Source organism: Parasteatoda tepidariorum, chromosome 5 (assembly GCF_043381705.1).
Source record: "Parasteatoda tepidariorum isolate YZ-2023 chromosome 5, CAS_Ptep_4.0, whole genome shotgun sequence".
NCBI lineage: Eukaryota > Metazoa > Arthropoda > Arachnida > Araneae > Theridiidae > Parasteatoda > Parasteatoda tepidariorum.
Window position 1 is genome coordinate 31,966,837 of NC_092208.1, and position 21,775 is coordinate 31,988,611.

General features: G+C 30.4%; 1 protein-coding gene and 1 long non-coding RNA gene across 2 annotated transcripts in view; one reads left to right on the forward strand and one right to left on the reverse strand.

The window, feature by feature from the left end:
• Positions 1-329: 329 nt before the first annotated feature.
• LOC139425587 (uncharacterized) lies at positions 330-2,275 on the reverse strand. The gene is made up of 2 exons (XR_011636789.1): positions 2,076-2,275; positions 330-1,063 (listed from the first exon to the last, which is right to left on the reverse strand). It is a non-coding gene; the product is annotated as an uncharacterized lncRNA (long non-coding RNA).
• A 4,578-nt stretch (positions 2,276-6,853) lies between these two features.
• Positions 6,854-21,775, forward strand: part of LOC107445956 (transport and Golgi organization protein 2 homolog) — a 38,646-nt gene continuing 23,724 nt past the window's right edge. The window contains exons 1-2 of the mRNA XM_043042755.2: positions 6,854-7,405; positions 21,530-21,655. Of these exons, the coding sequence (XP_042898689.1) occupies positions 7,264-7,405; positions 21,530-21,655 (268 nt within the window). The 5' untranslated portion in view covers positions 6,854-7,263. The remainder of the gene's footprint in view (positions 7,406-21,529; positions 21,656-21,775) is intronic.

Genomic DNA, 21,775 nt, shown 5'->3' on the forward strand with positions numbered 1-21,775 from the left:
GTTCGAGGGGGAAAATACGATAACTTTGAATATTTCTGCGGGGGAAAGAAACGTCGCCATTAATATTATGTGTTCATTTTTATCCAAATGAATTCTGTAAACCGGCGTGAAATTGTTTTTCACCATTCTTCAAGCGATGGTTTTTGGAGCTAATTATTTCACTGCTAGTTTTTCCGAAATGCTAAAAGTACTTTACACTTCGAATGTTAGAAGATGAGATTGATGATTATGAGCGGAAAAATAATCTCTACCACGAGAATTCCTCTCGATTGAAAGTCTAAAGTAGTCTGTTGCTAAGGAAACTAGAGTAAATACGTAACTAATGGGGATGAATCAATTAAAAAATTTATTTATTGGTACAACACTACAGGCTTGTGTGCTTAGTTACATAAAGTACGGCTTATAAGCCCTTGCCAAGTAAGAAGATGGATCAATTCAGAAAAGGGCAGTACGAAAATACTGCCAGGACTCCTGGGATTCGAATACGCTACCACCACTCTACGGAGCATTCGGAGGGCGTTTCCGTTCTGTCGGGGAAGGCTAAATTTAAAGAAGGCTTCAACCTAAAGCACTGCGAAATTGTTAACCCCATAGCCCGATTCAAAAGTGATATACTTTGTAAAATTGGTAACCGTCTGAACCAGTCTTGAGTTTTTTTAATGCGGTGAAATAAAATTATATTTTAATTTACTGTCACATATTTTTTAAAAATTAAGCTTTTAAGATATTTAAAGTGAAATGGAAGTTTCGTACCACAGGGTTGTATAAACCTTGTAGTCTCTCTAACGAGTTATTCTTTATCATTTCTGGCTCGAAACAATGGCTCTGATGAAAATAAAAATAATGCTTTCTGCTGCATGATGACAGATCATTCCAAAACTTCTTTTTGTAGTTTTCCTAAGTGAGCAACGTCATCTGTTGCTGAACAATTAATTTTTAAACTTGGCTAAAAGAAATAATATTATTTCTTAAGCAGAACGCAAAAAGCAGTACACTTCTACCTCCTTCCATATTTCTTTTGCACTCCGATGTCGCCTTTGAGGCTCCATTGACTCTCGCCACTCTAAAATAAAAAAAATTTTTATGCCTTAATAATTAGCAACCACATTATTCTAAAAAATGTATAAAAATACTGCTTTATGTATTTTAAAATATTTATATTAGTTCAAACAGAATTTTCAAGTACTCGGAGTGCAAAGGGTTAATTGATTTTTTTTATCGACACGTCATTTTTGGAACTCCTGTTGAAAAGAAGTAGGGGATAATTACTTTTTTTTTAAATCATTTGTTCTCTTTTTGGTCTTAATTTCGAAAAATTACACTATTCGCGATCGCAACGCTCGAATACACCTTCTAGGGAGTAGACCGGTTACAATTGACCCTTCCCTCTCCTCATCAGTTGCATAGAAACGTACTGTTTTCCCCTTTCTTAATATTTTTCGTATTTACTGTTCAAAAATATTCTTTTTTAATTTCCTCGAAGATTTCTTGTGGAACAATGTTCAATGCAGCTTTCAGTTCCATATAGTTTATAGTTCTCCTATGACTATCCACACGCTAATGGTGAAAGCATGCGAAATGTTGCCCATTTCAATCACCAATACGCACACACAACACCCAGTTACGGTATACAATTTTTGATTTTGTGGAGATGGAGTAGTATTGTTGATTTAAGTAAAAATTAAAGTAGTGGTATTTAGTATTTATTATTTTTATAAAATGAAAATTTTAGAAATATCTCTTAATATTTTAAATAATCTTTTATTGTTATACAGTTTTAGATTAATACTTACCGCCTTTGGTGACCCGATTGTTTACCTTTCAAAATTATTTTGTACAACGTACAAACTTAAATAGTAACCAAACCGAATGGACAACCACAACTCCAATTAAATATTCTAATTCTTTAACCCCTCCTCCAATCATGGCATATTAATTAATTATAAACAATAAATTAGCCAAATTTTTTTCATAGCCTAAACAACTGCATTCGCTTTTAACTATTTTCAAAAGATGTCCGCGATATTGTCAAAGTTCTTAATGTATTAAATTTTAGTTATATTTTAAAATCTTACGTGCTATGCTACTTCTTCCAGCACCTCCCAAGCCATAACTTTCTCTATAAAAGCTATTTGCCCGAAAAAGGCAAAATTCGTCACCAATAATTGGTATGACAGTATTCGGCACCATAGCACCGTTTTTGTTTAAAATTTCTACAGCCATTTCAGAAAGAATCAAAATTAGATCTGAATAATTACTTCATAACTATGTTTTTGCTTCGATAAAAATACAAAATTATCTTTAAAAAAATACTTAACGTGTAACTTATTTTTTGACACTACTTAAATTATTACTTAAGACAGCCTAACAAAACGAATAATAATTATATGGTGTTGCTAATAGATGGAAAAATTACCGAGTTTATGGAGCAACATAAGAGAAATATATATATAATTACACTCAAGAAATATGAAATCGTGTTTTTGAATCGTATGAAATTTTATTTTTCAAATTTATAAACATAACTTACTTTTTTTAATCCACAGAAATAGTATGTTTATTTTTCCGATTTCTGAATTAAATTTCTTGAATTATCTCCATTCATATATTATATGTGTATATATATTGTTATTGCTTGAAAAATACAAGCTGCATCGCCTATAATTGGGTATAATATAAAAAAAACACAACTACTTCCACTTAGTAGAAATAACATTTACCATGACGCAATGCTAAATTCTATGCCACTATCCACATAAATCAATTGTTAATCAAAAATCGAATATCAATTACATTTCTTTATAATGCAATAAAATCTGGCGAGCAGCTATTTAAACGATCAAACACTTCGTTTGTTTATTTGTGGCTTGAAGTTTAGGCTCGCAGAAAATGCCGTTCATGGGTTAAATTTAGTAGGAATAACACAACCTGTGACGTAGGCTATAGTATACCCAATTGGCATGACAGTATGCAGCACCATAGCACAGTTCATGTTTAAAATTTCTACAGCCATTTTATAAAAGAAAAAAAAATCTAAATAATTATTTCGAACTAAAATTTTATTTCTATAGAAATAAAAAATTATTCCATTATTAAATACTTAACATATAACTAACTATTCGACACTACTTAAATTAAAGGCAACTTAACAAAACGAATCTTATTAAACATTGATGCATAATTATTCTTTTGACACTACGTAAATTATTACTAACGACAACCTAACAAAATGAATAACAACCATAGTGTTGCCAATAGATAGCGAAATATCCGAGTTTATGGTGCCACATAAGAGAAATATATTGAATATTAAAGTAACGATACTTTTAAATAAGCTTAAAAATAGAGATTATTTCTGTGTTCATGCAAAAAATTGAATTGCACTTCCACTCCTAACGTTTTTTTTAAAAGCGGAAGTAAAATTTTTAAAATGTGTTAAAAACGTGAATAGACCACACGAACGGCAACTAAGTATTAAAGAAAAAGCACTTACAACACGTTTCTATTTTCACGTGTTTTATTTATTTACATTTACACGGGAAATACATTTAACCTGTCATCTTTTCATAATAATTAAGAAACCTAACAGTTTATTACGGAAGTGATTTTCACTTTTAGTGGCTTAGCTATTTTTGGTTTACTTCACTTATTGAAATTATGTCAGGGCTCTGTTTGCAACGGTAGGATGCCTCCGCGGGGGAGGGAGAAAACTGAAATCTACAACTGTCACTCATTTGAAACATCTTTCACACCAATCTCCCACTGATTTAATGAAGGATTACAAACACCATCTTGCAACACTCATTCGATTTTAAGCACTTTTGATGGTATCGCCATATTTGTCCACAAACCACTCGAGATTTAATGGAGGGAGGATATTTTACCTAGTGGAATTCAATACGAAAAATATTTAGTATTTTGTGATGTGATTAGAAAACAAAATGTTGAATAAAGACAACGTAAAAATTACAAGTAATTTATTAAAAAACTGGACAAGTTCCAATACAGCAAGTTGGTTTTTAATCGAGAGGCCATGTTTACCTAATGTTAAAGATGCACCAAAACATATCGAGGGTGTTTTTGTTTTTTTTCTCCCTCGTGGTTTTAGGGTTGTTTTTAATCAAAATTTTAATTTATAGCTGTGCGAAATCGAGGATATTAAAACCTTATACTATTTATAAATTTTTTTTTTTTGCTTTTAACTCCTAAATTTGTTACTTGTTTTTGGTGTTTAATTAAGATTTAGTGTGAAAGTTTCAACTTGAAACGTATACAATTTTTTAAATCCTCAACTGCCTAATTTTTTATTGATGAATTCAGAAATGTGAACAATATCATCTAAATAGTTTCCCAAGATACAAAAATTAAACTCCCGCAGTGGACTGATCGTTAAGACATGGTTCCCAGCAGATCATCGAAGTCAAGCATCACTGGTTGCGGTCAGTGTGCGGGATCAGTCTGCGTANAGTTTCCCAAGATACAAAAATTAAAAATAAAAGTCATATTTTTCAATTCTCAAGAACTATTCAAAAATTGACTTTGTTTACAGAATGTGAAAATTAGTGAAATCACAATAAATAAAAACAGCAGTCAAGAATTCGAAAATTTACTGCAATTTTGTATTTTTAGCTTAAGACATGGTGATAAAATTTTTCCATATGACAGAAAACAAAGAAAAGCTATAACATACTATTTTTACGATCTGTATATTTAAAAGCTAAATATTTTACCGAAAACTTTTGATGTTCAACTCCTATGAGGAAAATATGTTGTTTTTGTGATGATAAAAAATAAAAATTAAGTTATAAAAGAGAACCATATAAGTTAGCGCAATAATCTTTGGGGGCTGGGGAATATGTTAACGATTTATTAAAAAAGTATTGTTTTTTCTTAGAAATTTTGCATTGTCAAATATCATATTATTCGTATTTACCTCTTCCCCAAGATTAATTTTGACTAGCCTGATACGATTGTACAAATTCAAATAGATCGCAAAGAATCGTGATCTAGCTCTCTGGACTAGAATTAGCTTTTGCCCATTCTCGTCATAGTATTAAAGCAAATAATGCAGTAGTTTAGTATTATATTGCAGTATTTAGTATCTAAAACACTAATGCGTATAATATCTCAAAACTGATAAAATTTCATTCAATGCGTTGGCAATGAAAAGCTGAAACAAACTGGGTCAATCAGTATAGGTAGGTAGGTATTTTATTTACGTCGAATTAAAGCTGCAGAATGGGCTATTGGCGACTGTCTGGGAAATATCCCCGAGGATTATCCGAAGACATACCATTGCAATTTCGATCCTCTGCAGAGGGGATTTTTCCCCTGCTTTGGTAGCCGGACAACCTGCTCGCGAAGTTGAGCACTTTACGGTAGAACAGTTTAACGAGGACCAATACCGCACACCCTTGGTCCCTGCTCAGGCTGATCAAACTGCTCACCCACCAGCTTACTGACAGCAGCCAGTGATGCTTGACTTCGGTGCTCCACTGGGAATCCAATCAGTATAACAGAAATAACTATAGTCAAGCTGTTCTATATCTAAATTATGCTTATTGATATGCGTAAATAACATAGTTTGGAACTGTATTTTAGCTTAATAATTATTTTTAGTTTCGTAATAAATACCGGAAAGTGTTTTTCATTTGTTTTGCGAGTTTATGTTAGAATAAAGAATTTAAAACTGTTCTTAGAACTAAAAAACTGAATTTAGAACTAAGACTGGAATATTCTAATTGTGCAAATAGGGAAATTCTATGAATTATTTATTTTAAAAGTAAATGAATCAAATTGTAACATATGTTACTGTAAAAACTCGAAGCTTGGTAAATCTTAGGTTTTACAGATAAACTTAGGATTTACCAAAGTGACTGGGCAAAAGTTCGAAGTATGCTTTAATGTGATTTCATGATGTCATAAATATTGCATTTTTTAAAAATAACTTGTAACTCTTAGAAAAATTATTGTAAGAAAGTTCCATTGACATAATTTGAAATCATACTATATTTTGATCACTTTTATTATTTCAATTACAAAACTAGAGTGTACTTTAAACTTTTTCAGATACACAGTATACTTTATATAGTAATGGTACTCTTTGATAAAAGGAGCCGTTAGTAATGGTTACATTTTTTCCCGCCAAATCAAAAGCCAAGTAATCTTATAATCAATTAATAATCGCTCTTAGTTATTGTTATATATCTGTTTAATCGAGGTATATGAGTGCCATTGTCCGGTTAACCCTACGGTTTTTTAAGGTTGACTGACACGGCCCGGTATACTCTAAACTAAAGTTTTTTAAAGATTAATGCCACTACCTGGTATACCCTACACTGATACTTTTGAGGTTAGTTGCTATTGTGCTCCCGATATTCCTAATACTGATCGTTTCCGTGAAGGGCTGCCTTTGTGGTCTCGAATTTGCTCACTACCATTTGGCGATTTTTTTCCGGTTCCCGTTAACACAACAGTACCCAATCTATCCGTGAATGGAAAACTTTATGATAAGTGAACCCTCGTTTCGGGTTTCTTCCAAAGCTAGATTAAAATATGCAAGTATACTATGAGTGAGAGAAGAAATCCGTAAAGAACTGCGAAAGCAGGTTAGCAAGTGCTGTGAGCTTGGTGTGAGTAATTTAATATGATAGAATCGACTTAATTTCAAAAGTAATTTTCAAAGTAAGAAAGAAAGAGTAATTTTCAAAATAATCAATTCAAGAGTTATTGTCAAAATAATTTCAAATAAAAAATGCGAGAACTTCTGAAAAAACATCAGAACCTACGCTTCAAAAAATAATTATAAATTTACTACAAACACGATAGGAAACGAATAAATCTCTTTTCAACTCTATAATTAAATATTTGTGGTCAAACATGGCGAAGTTTGTTTGATAACAAACAAAACAGCAATCTGAGTATTTATAAGTGGGTCAGCAGCAGCATATTTCCCTTCTTCCGAATCTTGCTGACTTTTTATTATTTTCTATCTTCCAGATCTTTATTCATCCAAAAGCCGGTTGCTTGTAGAATATTTCACTTTCCCTTTCTAATAGGTGTCCTTAGTCGGTTGTTTCTCACAATAGATATCAATAGAGCGACTAATCTCATTCCTGCCTGTAATTAATATTCTCAAAGTAGCGAAATATTCGAGGAGATATTTTAGAAGTTTTGTGAGTTTCAGAGCTCATTAGTTTCACTTAGTATCGATTGTTTTGCTCATAGTTTGCTGTTTAATATATTTTCATAGACTGACTGAAGATGTGTATGTTATTTCTATATATCAATCCGAATCCAGGGCCTGATGGTTTTTATATTATCTTAGCAAACACAAGAGATGAGTTTTTTTACAGACCGGCCCGCATATGTCATTTTTGGGATCAAAATCCTGGTATTATAGGAGGTAAGTTAAAGATGTACTTGTCATAAATTCGAATTTTTGTTAACACAATTTTGTTATAGCAATATTAAATTTTACAGTTGTATTGATTATAAATTCTATATCAAAACTCTTCATTCTTATATNTTTTTGACTACTTTTTTTTCAGATGTAAATGAAAATGACCAATGTATTGACAATAGGTAAACCTCGTTTATCATTTTTATCACAAAATTATTTTATTTTTTACTTATTTATATACTTTTAGTGAATTCTATCATTTAATAACAATCATTTAATAACAACAATATTTGTTGTTAAAAATGCATATAGCATTCAAATTTGAAGCTTTAAAATAATAATCTTTGCAACCGTACATTTATCGACAAAATAAAATTGGTCGTTGATACCCAACATTCATATGAGCGAGGCTACCCGAAATCCAATTTTTTTTGTAAATTTGTAATTACTCGAACAATTTTTCACATATAGACTTCTTTTTTGTGCAAATTAAACTTAAGACTACGTACTTTAATGCTGTATGTATAGAAAAAATTATTTTTTTAGTATTAAAATGAAGTTTAATCGAAACATTCAACCAATTTTTCTTAATTTCATGACTACCGTATTCAACATATTTTCAAAACTATTGTTTACCATGTTAACAGCTGCATAAATACTTGAATGAAGAATAAAACAAAGAAAAATAATAGACAAATGAAGAAAAAAAGGGGGGGGGGATAATAAGTAAAAAAAATAACAAACAACAGTTTTTTAAAAAAAAGGATTAAATTTTATTTAAAAAACCGGGGGAAAAAAAGATATAGTCTTTTCTTCAGCCCACACGACTATATCCGACTATATATATATATATATATATATATAAACTATTCTTGGGGTTTTTATCGTTAAATATCTATAACAAGATAAGTTTTCCTTTAAAAGGATATTAAAATGATTAGCTAAACTTAATTAAAAAGTTCTAAATTGAAAAGTACTTAATGAAAAAATAATCTTCCTCCCTCAAAAAAACTTAAAGAAAAAGTAATATATTATAACCAAAGCATGTTATGAGCAGTAATTCGAAATTATCAGAGCCAACAACAAAAAATTTAATAGGTTGTTTTATAAGGCTATTATTTTAAGACAATTATATTAATTATTATATTACGCATCTGTATTATGATAGGTTTTCACTTAAAAGATATTAAAATGATTAGCTAAACTTGATTAAAAAGTTCTAAGTTAAAAAGTACTTAATGAAAAAGTAACCTCACTCCTATAAACTTAAAGAAAATGTGAAATGTTATCATAACCAAAACATATTCTACTCATGAACAGTACTCCGAAGATATCAGAGCCATTTTTAAAAAAATATTGAGTAGGTTGTTTTATAAAGTTATTTTAAAAATATCTGTGTTGACACTTTTATTGAATTAACTATATTACATTTTAAATATTGTTTCAAAAATCATATCACATTAGATAAATCAATGAGCTTTGTAGAAAAAACAAAAGCCGTCGAAACTTTTCTGAAACAGAAAACTGGGTACTCATAAAGGACAAAGAACATTTTTCAATTTTTTTTATAAAGAAAGAAAAAACAGAACAATTTTATGTTTTTATTCCGGAGATTATTTTTTAATTATATTGGATTATAAAGGGTGCATACTGAAGTTCGTATCTATCCCCTTAAACTTGGAATGGTTACCGCTATAATTATAAAAGTGGTATCTAGGTATAGTAAAATGGCAATGCACCACAAAATGAGAACGCTTATACCGTCTTACTCGCAAAAAATTGCGCTATTTGCGTTGGGAAATAGGAAAAAAGTAAATTTCAAAATTACTGAGCATCATCAATCGAGTACGAATTGGAATGTGTAAGTATTAATTATAAGGGGGGGGNNNNGGGGGGGGGGGGGGTAAAGCTTAAGATGCGCATTATTTACCTTGCGCGTGATTTCATATACGCTGACGAGACAAAACGATCAATAATGAAAAATGAATGCTATAACAAGATAAAATATCTCTGTTTCGAAATAAAGAATTTCAAAGCCAAAAAAACAAATTTTTTTTTTCCCCAAGACAAATTGGTCTTGTTTAAATGTAGGAAATCTCGTATATCTAAGAGCAATGTAGGAAACGAATGCTCGTTTTAAGCATTTTTTCTCTTAGTATTAATATCTACAAAGTGTCTAGTTGTACCATGTCGATATACCTCTATAACTATCACTTTGTCATTTTCTTTCCTATAATTCAAATCATAAATCAAATCACCATTTTCCACCAGGTAATTCTTCATTTTTCCATGCATTACGAATTAACTATACTTACTCACCACTTTTATAATTATATCTGCAGTTCTTCGAAAATTAAGATAATGCATATTTTTTGTTGGCTATTGGATTCAAGTCTGGTGAGTAAGGTGGCCACTCTTGTGGTGTAAGAAAGTACAATAAAATCTGTCTCTTATCATTGAGTTTTTTTAGTTTTAGGTGTTGGAGCGACATTTTGTTGGTATGTTAATTTTTTGCTTCCAGAGCGATTTTGTTATCGAAAATTAATAACAGCTTACAAAATTAAACTGCGATAAAATAATTAGGTTTTAAGGTCTGTCCAAGACATCTATTGTTTGCTTGAGCTAAATTCAGGACACAAAAAATGAAACATAACGTAATTGAGTAAGTACATTTTAATTGCGTTACGTAAACTTCTACATTTTTGTACAAATATAGAAAAGAGTATGCCGAATAAATCTACTTAAAAATATTTTTCCTAAATTTTGGAATTCTTTTTTTCTTCTTTTTTTTAAAAAAAAAAAATAATAATATAGCGTTAGGCTGTTTCATTTTTTTTAATAAAACCTTTTTACCATGGTTGCACTTGTTAGAGGATTGGGAGAGTATTTTTAACTTTCCATTTCTCCTTGTTATTTCAATAGAAGAAAGTCGATGTTGAAATTTTAAAGCCGAAAATTTTAAAGTATGGTGGTTTATTGTGCTGCATTTGATAAGACATTAAAAATTGTCAAAGGAAGACCTTATGCACTTCACAAAAAATTTTATTTATCCCTTTTTAAAATTACAATTGTTTTATTAGAATATTTAGAATTGCAATTGGTATAACATACATTTGTTCACACAAAAAATGCGTTATGAAAGATCAATATAATACGATTCAATAAATAGATCATATATATATATATATATATAATACTAAATTATAAGCTCTTTAATAATATCATCAGGTCATTTTCAATTGAAATCGTCAGATCTTTTTAAATACTATGACGCGTGGAAGAAAAATCGAGTATGTTATCAGAGGAATTAAAATGGTTTAACCCTATTAGGTGTATAGTAAAAATAAAATTATAAAATTGAAAAGAACATAGAGGATTCTTTAAGGTGATACTTAATTTTTTTCCTAATTTCTATTTTATTTTTCGACTTCTTAATACGCCTGAAATCCTTTCTTGTAAATATTTTGAAAAAATCTCCATGATTGAAAAGATATCTATGATTTTACAAGATATGTTATACTGTTGTGTTCTATATTAGATTAATATTTAAAAGCGTTTTTTTTTTAAATAATTAAAAAACACCTTTAGATGAATTCTGAAATGTGATATATACTTTGTAATTATGAACTACAGGAATATGTTATTAAAATAAACAAACTTTAACAAAATTGAAGGAAGAAAAAAAAGGAATAATTGTAGTTTCTTTTTTTGACACATAACATTATTAAGTGTGAATTTTTTTTCGATAAGTAAGTTTAATAAAAGGCTGATATTGGACCGGGATGAGGATAATCAGGTTGGTAGGGAGCTTGACGGACGTTTGAGAGAGCGGAAGTTCGCCTCACTGTGTAGTAAATGCTGACTGGTGCACGTTAAATCCATCGGGACACAAAAGCCTCCATGTTCCCATAACGCAGTATACCTGGAGGCATTGGATTGGATATTTATCGTTCTCTGGTTCAGGTCAAAATTAGAATCTTTAGATCAATGAATGGATCTGAAAGGGTTCACCATTTAAACGGGTGGGACATATAGGTGTGTCAGCCCTGGATGGCGCTACTAGAAAACTAGAACAATCCCACTACCAGTGCTGTAATGGCCAATAACAAAAGTTTGAAACTAATAATAAGCTTCTTTTAAAATTATTAATTAATTGAAAAGTAGATATTTCATTTTAAAATTTTGAAGTTCAAAAAGAAAAAATAATAATTTTAAACTTCAATTATAAATATGGACATTTGTTTTGCTAGTGTAAATTATGCGAAATATTTTAAAATTTCGAACCATTTTTAAGACTTGAAAAGCATGGATAAGTTTTTATCACAAGGTTTTAACCGTTTTTAATGGAATTCAAAAAATTTAAATTATCGAAATTTTGTTAAAATGTAAACAATTTGGTAAAGCTTATATATATATATCGTATTTGGTAAAGTTTATATCTATAGTTTATATGTATAAAAATTGGAATTCTAAAATAATTTAATAAAAAAATAAATAAATAAAAAATCCTCTTAACTCTTAACAGTCGCCTTTCCTTCTCCGCTAAAATCACCGAATTAGACAAGTACGTGACTGTTGGAACTCAGATGTTTTATTTCATATTTTATAACTAGCGTTGAACAGCCAAACCAATTCTGAGTTTATGACTATCAATGTTCAGCTCCATAGCCTTGCAATTTTGAATCCAACCCAGAAGACAAGAAAACTACGCCTGAATCAAGCTTTCATGGAAGACTTTTTGATGGAACTAAACTTCATTTGCGTTGCACGGAGAGGAAAACCTCCCATGGTTAGCCCGACTGCAAGGGTATTCTCATCCATGATCCATGGATATTTTACGTCAGCACTGCCGTCGGGATGAGCTGGGAATAGAATTCGTATGAGCCAGCCACAACTGGGATTCGAACCCGGTTCTCCTCATTGGGAAGCGAAAGCTCTATCCCCTGTGTCACCACGGCTTTGGACTCTGGTGTTTATTTATTTTTTAACCGTCTTTATACAGCCCAATTTTGGGTTTAAGACTACTATTTTCTACTCCGTAGCCTTGTAATTGTAGCCTTGCCTGAAGACAAGGGAACTTCTGGATCAAGTATTGGGAGACATTTTGCCGTCGTTGAGAACTTTTTGATGCAACAAACCTGCGTTTGCTTTACATGGAGAGGAAACTACGCAAACCTCTCACGGTAAGCCTGGCGGTAAGGGAACTCTAACCCATGATCCATCTACACTGAGCATAAAGCGTCAGCATAACAAAATTGAACACATTTTTTTTTATAATTTTGTAATAAATCGTATTTGTCAACTAATAAAAAAAGTCCGATTTGAATATCGCAAAAATTTAAAAAGTTTTAAGCAAATTTTAAGTAGCTTCTGTACTTTTTAAAAGGAACTCAAAATGATAAGGGGTTTTCTATAAATATTTTGTCTCAAAGACAAAATTTAATACCAAATTAATACTTTACAATAAACGTTCATACACCGAAATATTATTGTGTAAGGAAAGACAACATGAGAAAGTTAAGATACTTTTAGAGGAGATAATCCTCAACAATGCCCATATCATTTTTAATAAATCTTGTTTGTTAGTAAAAAATTAAAACCCCTTATCATGTTAGCTTTTCTTTAAAAAAGTACAAAAACTATTTAAAAAATTGCTTGAAACTTTTAAAATTTTTGAGATATTCATATAGAACTTTTTAATTAGTTGCCAAACACGATTCACTATAAAATAAATTAAAATATTTTTTCCCGTGTATGCGTAAAATAAAATAACTACTTTAATTACTCACATCTTGTGCTGTTTTAAGCAAATTTCTCTCAAATTTTAAAGCAACAATTTTTTAATTAATTTTAAATTGCTCTAAAAGTTTTGTTTAATTTTATCGAATATTTTTAAAGTTATCGCAAAAAAAGTAAGACCAAAAAAATTTGTTTTTTATAAATATATCCATATCTTCATAAACGTTCAATCTAGGTTTACGAAATTTTGCGTAGTTATTGAATATAACAACCAAAATAATTATTAAAAATTACAAATTTATTGCTACATTTTTGGCATGGATCAAAAACAATATTTTCAGCTTGTAATATATTGTTGGTCCCTCAAAGCTTTAAGCTTTATGGATAAGTATGAGAAATCGCCTAACCTAAACGTTTCGATATTTGTAAAATGATTCTCTTAGTATTTTTGGGAAAGATCAAAAAATGTGTTAGTATAAAAGTGTTTCAATTCTATTGGCAATACTATTATTCAATTTTTTGGTTGTCTTAAGTAATAATGTAAATAGTATTGAATAGTTAATTATATGTTAAGTAAATGTTTAGATTAATTTCGTATTTTTATAGAAATAAAACTTTAGTTACGAAGTAATTATTCAGATTTATTTTTGATCCTTTGTAAAATAGGTGAAAAAATTTAAACATCAACATACTGCGGCATACTGTCATATACGATACTCTACTTATGGCACGAGGGGTGTGTGAGGAAATAGTACATACAGCACGTAATGAAACATTAGGAGAATTTTTTACCTCTGCTTACTATGCTGAAGTTTCCCGAGCTTATATTTACTGTGATTTGTGTGATCTAATGGCGGATTTTAAATTATTGTTAAAATTCAATGCATAAAGAACTTTATAAATGTCTTTGAACAGACCCAATTTTGAGTTTACGACTATCAATGATTACCTCCGTAGTCTGGTAACTTTGAACAAATTCCAGAAGACAAGGGAACTCTTGGATCAAGTATTGGGAGAAATTAGCCTTCGTGTAGGACTTTCATAAAGAACTTCGGCGATATCGTGAACATATCTTGAAAGTTGTTACAATTGAAAAATAAAATAAAAGAACTTCCAAAGCTGCGGGCAACAGCTGGATGCTGCAAATATTTATTTAATACATTATTTAAAACTAATTAAGGTGCTTGGATTGAAAGAAGGGTTGAAGAATTTGAATATTTAAATACAGTTCTGCAAAATTCGGCTTCGTTACCACTGAAATTTATATGTTGTACAACATAAGTTCGAAACGTGACCAAGCTGGTTACCAAAGGAGGTTAGTGTTAGATATATTATTCCATAATAATTCTCTACATAATATTAATATTCCATACATAAAATTAGGTATTAATATTAGAGAACACATTGGTTATATTAAAGACAACATTACTAGATACACATTGATTATATTAAAGCCTACATTACTACTCATACATTGGTTATATTAGAGACAACAATACTAGAAATTCGAAAACGTAATATTTAGTTTACTTATAATTTCAGCTAGGAAGAAATAACGCAAATAAAATAGTTTAATTAAAGTCTTGCAAGTTAATTTTAATTTGACGGATGATATAAATTACTCTCCTACAAATTAAAATTATTAGTTACAATAAGATAACCTAATACTACCCTTGAACTTCAAATTAATTAATTAATTAAAATTAATCAAATTAATTCATTAACTAACTCTGCAAAGCAAATGTATCTCGAAATCTAGACAAGATACTGGATTAGATTTCGTGGAACAGATAACGTTTCGGAGTCTTTTTAATGATATCGCAGTGTTGAAAGAAAGATAACCATCTTATGTCAAATAACAATAGCAACTGAACTACAAAACCCCTAATTTCTTTGTGTGTCTTCAGAGCTATTTTGTAGATCCTAAAGTTATTTATGCATTAAAAAATATTACTTTAGTTCAATAATGTTAATAATTAGGCAAGAAATGGAATATGCAAAGTTGTATTGATTTGCGTTACAAGGTCATATGAAATTATTGACGTTGGATTTAAAAATTATAGAGATTGAAAGGAAGTAAGGACAAAGAAGATCCGACTGAATTATATAACCACGAGCTATTTCTGTAATCTAATCTGTGCTCATTCATTTAGATTTTTTACTCTATTTTTCTAGTTTGCGCATCGAATAAGACTTATTGTATCTCGAGGATTCTGTCTCTCTCATTAACTTATTACGTCTTATTTTTTTATCAAAAAAATTTTACAGAAATTTATTCAACTTTATCTAATTCTTAATTTTATTTTATAATCACTCGATCCTAAACAGGACATTTTAATATCCACTTTTTTACTGTTAAATAATTTTGAAATATTTAAGTTTATTCATTAGGAATTTTACTGAATTTATAAAAGTAGATATTGCCAACTGATATAGTTTTAAAAATTTTTTTTTTGTAATCAAAGTGTATTGAAGGAAAAAAAAACTGTCAACTAGATACAAGATTTATATCTACAGGCAATTGGACAGTATTCGCCAAAAATTTGAGTTAATGGATGTTGCATGTTTTAAAAGACTTTAAGATACCCAACCACGGGAGAAACTTCTAATGGAAAATTTTATTTTACCTTCATTGGTATTTTAAAATTTAATGGAAAATGTGCTCAGGTAAATCTAGATCACGAGGTTTCAAATGTTGAAAAAGAAACTTCAAAATATCAAAATGCAAAATTTTTTTTACAGGATAACTAAGCCACTATGTAATCCTAAATATCCCTGCTATAATTTGTTTGCATTTTGATGTTTTGAAAAAAATATTTCAGTTTTTGAAACTTCATTCTTTATTCTAGGTATACCTGAACTCTCTTATTCTATACTTTAAATTTTGAATTTCATCGGTTGGAAGAAGAAAATTTGATTTTAATAATTTCTCCTTCGGTATAACATCCTCTGCTCTTCGCCGAAAAAAATGTCGACATTTTAGAAAAAAACAGCTGAACCGCGTAACTCTGTTTTTGGACATAACTACATTATTAGTCTCAGTTATTTTGGATATTATTTGAATCAAGAGAATGAGTTCTCCAGGTCTTTGCTGGTACATCGGTAACAGCCAATTTAAGTCATTTGTTCTTCATTTGATCACGCAAATCCACTAAGTTACGGGGTGCTAACTTCGCCTTTTTACCCGTTGTTGATTTTCTATGGAGTTGAAGTCAGGTGATTTTGCAGGCCAATCGAGTTGTAATAAGGTGTATGAGTGTTCATAAAAAAAAGTTGCATACAGTCTGTCTATATAAAAAAAGCTCCTCTCGCCACTAAGTCTAAAGCCGTCTGCTGCTACAGAAACAAAAAATAGCCTATTTAAAAGATGAAAGCTTCGAAATGGATCGATGAAAAATGATTTCTTTTCTCTAACCGACTCGAGCCCAAACCCGTCTTAAATATTAACCCAACAGCTTTACTTGAAATAGTTAAATCTCGTAACCATACAAACAAAATAGGGGCGATTCGACCCCTATTTTGTTTATTTAACTTTACAGTAGCTATAATTTGAGCAAATCATATGAGCAAAAATATATGAGTAAAAACTAATTGTAATTTTTCTTATTGTAACGTTTTTATAGAACAGTGGTTATTTCTTCCAAAATATATGTTGCTGATTTTATTGTTTAAATTGTTTAAATGACTTAAATTTTTATACAAATTAGCCTCTTTTAGCTGATTTATTTATTTGCATCATAATAAGGTATGTTTAAGTTGGTAATAAATGTAGAGTGATAATTTTTGTTTTCAATTTTGCGCAGCATTGCAATTTACACAATAATTTTTTGACCTGTTCGCCTTTGATTTTAATTGCCGGCAACGTTACGTTAAATTTTAAGATAGAGTGAAAATGCTTGCTATTATGGTAACACTTCTATACTAATACATTTTTTCATATTTCTCCCGAAATACTTAACGAACTTCAAAAGTGTTTAGATCATGCGATTTCTCTTACATATCATTGAAGTTTAAAGCTTCTAGAGATTTGAGCACCGACAATAAATTACAAACAGAAAAAAATGTTATTGAACACCCCATGCCAAAAAATTTTGCATTAGATTTGTAAATTGTGAAATTTATTTTGGTGATTAGTAATTAGCTGAGTTAGTCATTGGTAATAAGTTGAAGCAATATTTACACTAAATTTCGTAAACCTAGCTTAAATATTTATGAAGATACAGACATTTTTATAAAAAATAAGATTTTTAGAGCAATTTAAAATTAATTATAAAATTTTTGCTTTAGAGCTTGATAAAAATAATTAAAGTATTCTTTTGTTCTGCACATGCGCGGACATTTTCTGTATATATATTGGGTTGGAGGGAAAGTTCTGTCGTCAATCAATAGTGATGTTTTGCAATCCATGTTGGAAAATAATCCACATTTAACAAGTCGACAAATTGCAGAAGAGTTTGGCATTCATCATACAACTGTTGGAGATCACATTAAATCTCTTGGGTTTGTGTTAAAGCAAAGTGTTTGGGTTCCACATGAAATAACGGAAAAGAATTTGTCTGATCGTGTAAGAATGTGTTCATCNATATATATATATATATATATGGTAACGGAGCTATACACAAGACGAAAAAAAAAAGATAACGATTATTTACTATAAAATCATAAACTAAAATTTAACGGGTACAGGTGGGCCTGGGGCCCTCCTATTCTTTGGCGACTTCTAAGTACTACATGCGAAGTTTACAATCTGAATTGGGGTCATCACTGGCTAATAATTATTAATTTTGGATAGCTGAGAATGTAATTCTGACCGACAGACACCCGAGAGAAGGAACTGAAGCAGTTGCTGAATTAAATTTGATATTTTCCCTTTGTAATTCTAATATTATATCTGTCATTAAATTTTCTGGCTTCGCTATTCTAGGCATCTTTATAAAATGTGGCATTTAGTTTTGTTTTGTGTTGTCGTTTACGCCGTCGATATTTAATCCTTTGATCTTTTTATTTTTGACAGCTCCAGGCGTTCCAAGCGTTAAGATAATTTTGCTTAAGTTGTAATATGTTGAAATATTGTAGCGTGTAGAACCAGAATATCATTCAACATCTAAGAAACCAGCGTAAAAATAATGGCCAGAAAATTTTTTGTTTGTTGCCCTTGAAAGTAATTGCTCTTCCATGAAGATAATAGGCTATAAATAATAATGGGCCTGACCTTCTACTGATTTTGTGTTCGTATTTACATATAACTGTTCTTCCAGTACGAGTAAATTATTAATTTCAATATAGTCCACTTTTTACACATTAAGGATAAAAATAAGTACGGACTCACTTTTAGATGACTTAAAGAGACACACAGAACATTTCTTGTTCAGTCCCAGCACAATTTTACTTAATGTACAGTGCGCAAAAAAGAAAAGAAAAAAACTTTTGCATGAATTAGCTTCGGATAAAAGAATTTTAAAAATCGTGTGCAAAAATTTTTCAATTCACATAAAAAATTTCTCACGATATAGCCAAATATGCAAATAGGTAAAAGGTAAAATTAGCATTAAGGAGTCCAAACTTTGGAGCGCTCTCCTAGCCAAGCTATCGGGGCAATATTTCCCAGATTGCCTTCTATATTTCGGGGGTCAGAAATCTGAATTAGTCAAAAAAGATATGTATTTATTCAAAGAAAGTACGTTTTCGTAGCTGATTTCGTACCTTAAAATATCGTCTGCACTAATTGATTCGCATATTTGAGGTCTACCCCTCGAACCATTAAGATTGAGTCCTAGAACGCGGAGATTCGATCATTAGATCAAAAGTTATTAAGTTTGCTCCGTTTTTTTTAAATTTATTTATTTATTTATTTTTGGATTACTTTACAGTTGCATTATCTAAGTACAGTACGAGTTAGCTTAAGGGGGGAATAGATCATGATGAAATAAAGTTTTTTTTGCAAATGCGAAGAATGTGGTGCTTCTTTTTTCTGTAAATCAAATAAAAGAAAATGCTACCATTAGTGTGCTATTGTCAATGTAGTGTACTCTTAGTAAATCAAACTCAAATGATAAAGTAAAAAAGTTCGAATTATGAAAAGTTCGTAAAGGAATTATGAAACATTGAAAACAGGAGAAAAAGTATGAGTTTGAATTGTATTTTACAAAGATTTAATACGAAAATAAACTTTTCCATTTTTATTGCGATCTACGTGTTGGACAACAATTTAATGTTAGGAAAATTCATCAGAAATAGATTAAAAGCGTTTAGGGCAGCATAATAATAAGCCGCATTTTCAAATAGTTCAGGAAAACATTTTCGTTTCTTTCTTTTCTTTTTTTTGCGTACAACATGATTTTTATGCTGGCAATACGAAGTTTCAGTTATAAAAGAAGAAATTGCAGGAAAAAAAATGTACCGAACGGAAAACAAGATTAGGGAAAAATACAAATGTCACCTTTGGAAAAGTGTGGCTTATCACTATATATATCACCCAAAGCCATTTGTATATTTTTATTTGCAAAAGAAGAACCACCACGCAAAAGAAGAACCACCACCACTAATTCTGTGATATCAATTTCTGAAATTGGCTTCAGTTCACGTTGTTTATAAATATTTTGATTTTGAAATTAGTTTATTGTCAGAAAAAAAGAGAAAAAAAGTGATAAACAAATATAGAAAATAGTGAAATTTTCTGATGACTTTGAATTGTACGTATTTGAGTAGAAAAGAGTTCATTGTAATGAAATTTTTAAAAATTTTTATAGATGAGACTTTTTGTCTTAAAACTTAAATTTCTGAAAGCAACTAAACAACTTAAGTAACTTTTTTTTTTTTTAAATTTCTATATTCATTTGACAATAGCCTTTCTTGTGATTAAAGCCAGTTGTGGTTTCCAAGTTTGTGTGTGATCAAGCTTTCTTGTGGTTCCAGTTTAAAAATCAGTTGTTTAAATCTAAACACATGAAACGCTTGTATGTAATAACGTAAATTGATTAAGTTAAAGATATTTAAAAATGGATCAAATGACGGTATAAAATACCGAAAGTTTGGGTGCATTATCCGTAAAATCCATTTTTACCGTGAAATATACTGCAATTTTTACCGTAATATTTATTTAATTAGAGTGATTCACAGTAATTTTACAATTATTATTACTGTAAAAATTACGGTTTATCAAATTTCTTTTCCGTAACATATTCAGGTAAAAAGGAACTTTCCGGTAAAAGGTACCGGTGTCCTGAGTGCAAGTACTTTTTGAGAAACACTCTTTATGTGCATCAAGTTCTTTTTCGTCCATCTTTGTTTCATACCCTCAGTTCTAATTACCTTTTACAACGAAGAAACCCATAAATCACAGATCATTATTTTTTCCTAATTAGTTTTTCCGCTTATTTGAAAGCAGGTTGTCCACATTTTTATTCACCTCCATATTTTTCCTTAAGCCACTTTCACCTTCGTTTTAACAACAAAGTAAGAGGAGGTTTGAACTTGAATACAAACTTTAATCGGTCACTTGGATCATGACCTTAACTTTTCCAATGGACCTTGTTGAGAAGTTTATTGTGACTGTTTGTGAGACATTGTTTTGACTGCCTCGTCTGAATGAACTACAAAAACTTTTCACGAATTCGGGTTTTTTTTTTCTTCCTTTGAATGAAATCTTAAAATTTCTCCCCAAACCTTTATTAAAAACACAGCAATATTTTACTTGGGTGGAAGGCAAATAAAAAATATTTCAAATTTAAAACGCAATTGTGCCACTTTTTAAATTTTCAAATGATATCTCTAATAGGAGATAACTTTTTCAACTTTCTGGGGAATTTTATACTTTTACATTGTATGGACATGTTATGACTAATATAGACGCCTAACTTTTTTACAATAAAAGTCTAATTTAATTTCGAAAGATTTTTGTTGAACATAACCTATTTGCGGAAAACATTAAAAGATTCGATTCCCAACGGCAGAAGACCACGGCAGTGTAATAAATGGCGACTGGTCACATAAATCCGTAAAACAAAGTCCTCCATGTTCTTATAACAAACCGTACCTTTGCGGCTACTGAATTAGAGATTGATCGTTCTCTGATTCAAGTCAAAGTTACGATCTGAGGAAAAAGGAATTAATGTATGAATGGGCCCGCTCTATAAGTGGACTGTAAGGTGTGTGTGGCTGAAGTCGTATTTTTGGCCATAGATGGCGCCACTGAAAAAACAAGAAACGCACCCTCTACCTTAAAATTGCATGGTTCCACCAAGCAGGATTGCTAGTATTGGCAAGTAGCATTAAAAATAACAACAACTCTAAAAGAATTGAATTTTTATTCTATTTATTATGCATACCTGCTAGTAATTATGTCCATTCTATTTTATTGTTGCTTAAGCTAAAATTTATTTACTTTAGGTATGGACTTTGAAGAGGGAAAGCAAGGTGGAACATGGCTAGCAATGAACACAAGTGGGCAAATGGCATCCCTTCTAAATCTTATGCAGCCCTTGTCACACTTGGATGGTACGAAGAGAGACAGGGGTATGACATCAGAGCTCATTCATTTTGTTAAAAAAGGAAAAGAAATATACTGTCTAACTTGTTATCGAATTACCTGATTTTCACGTAATGAAATGTAATACCAGTGGCTAGTAGAGACAC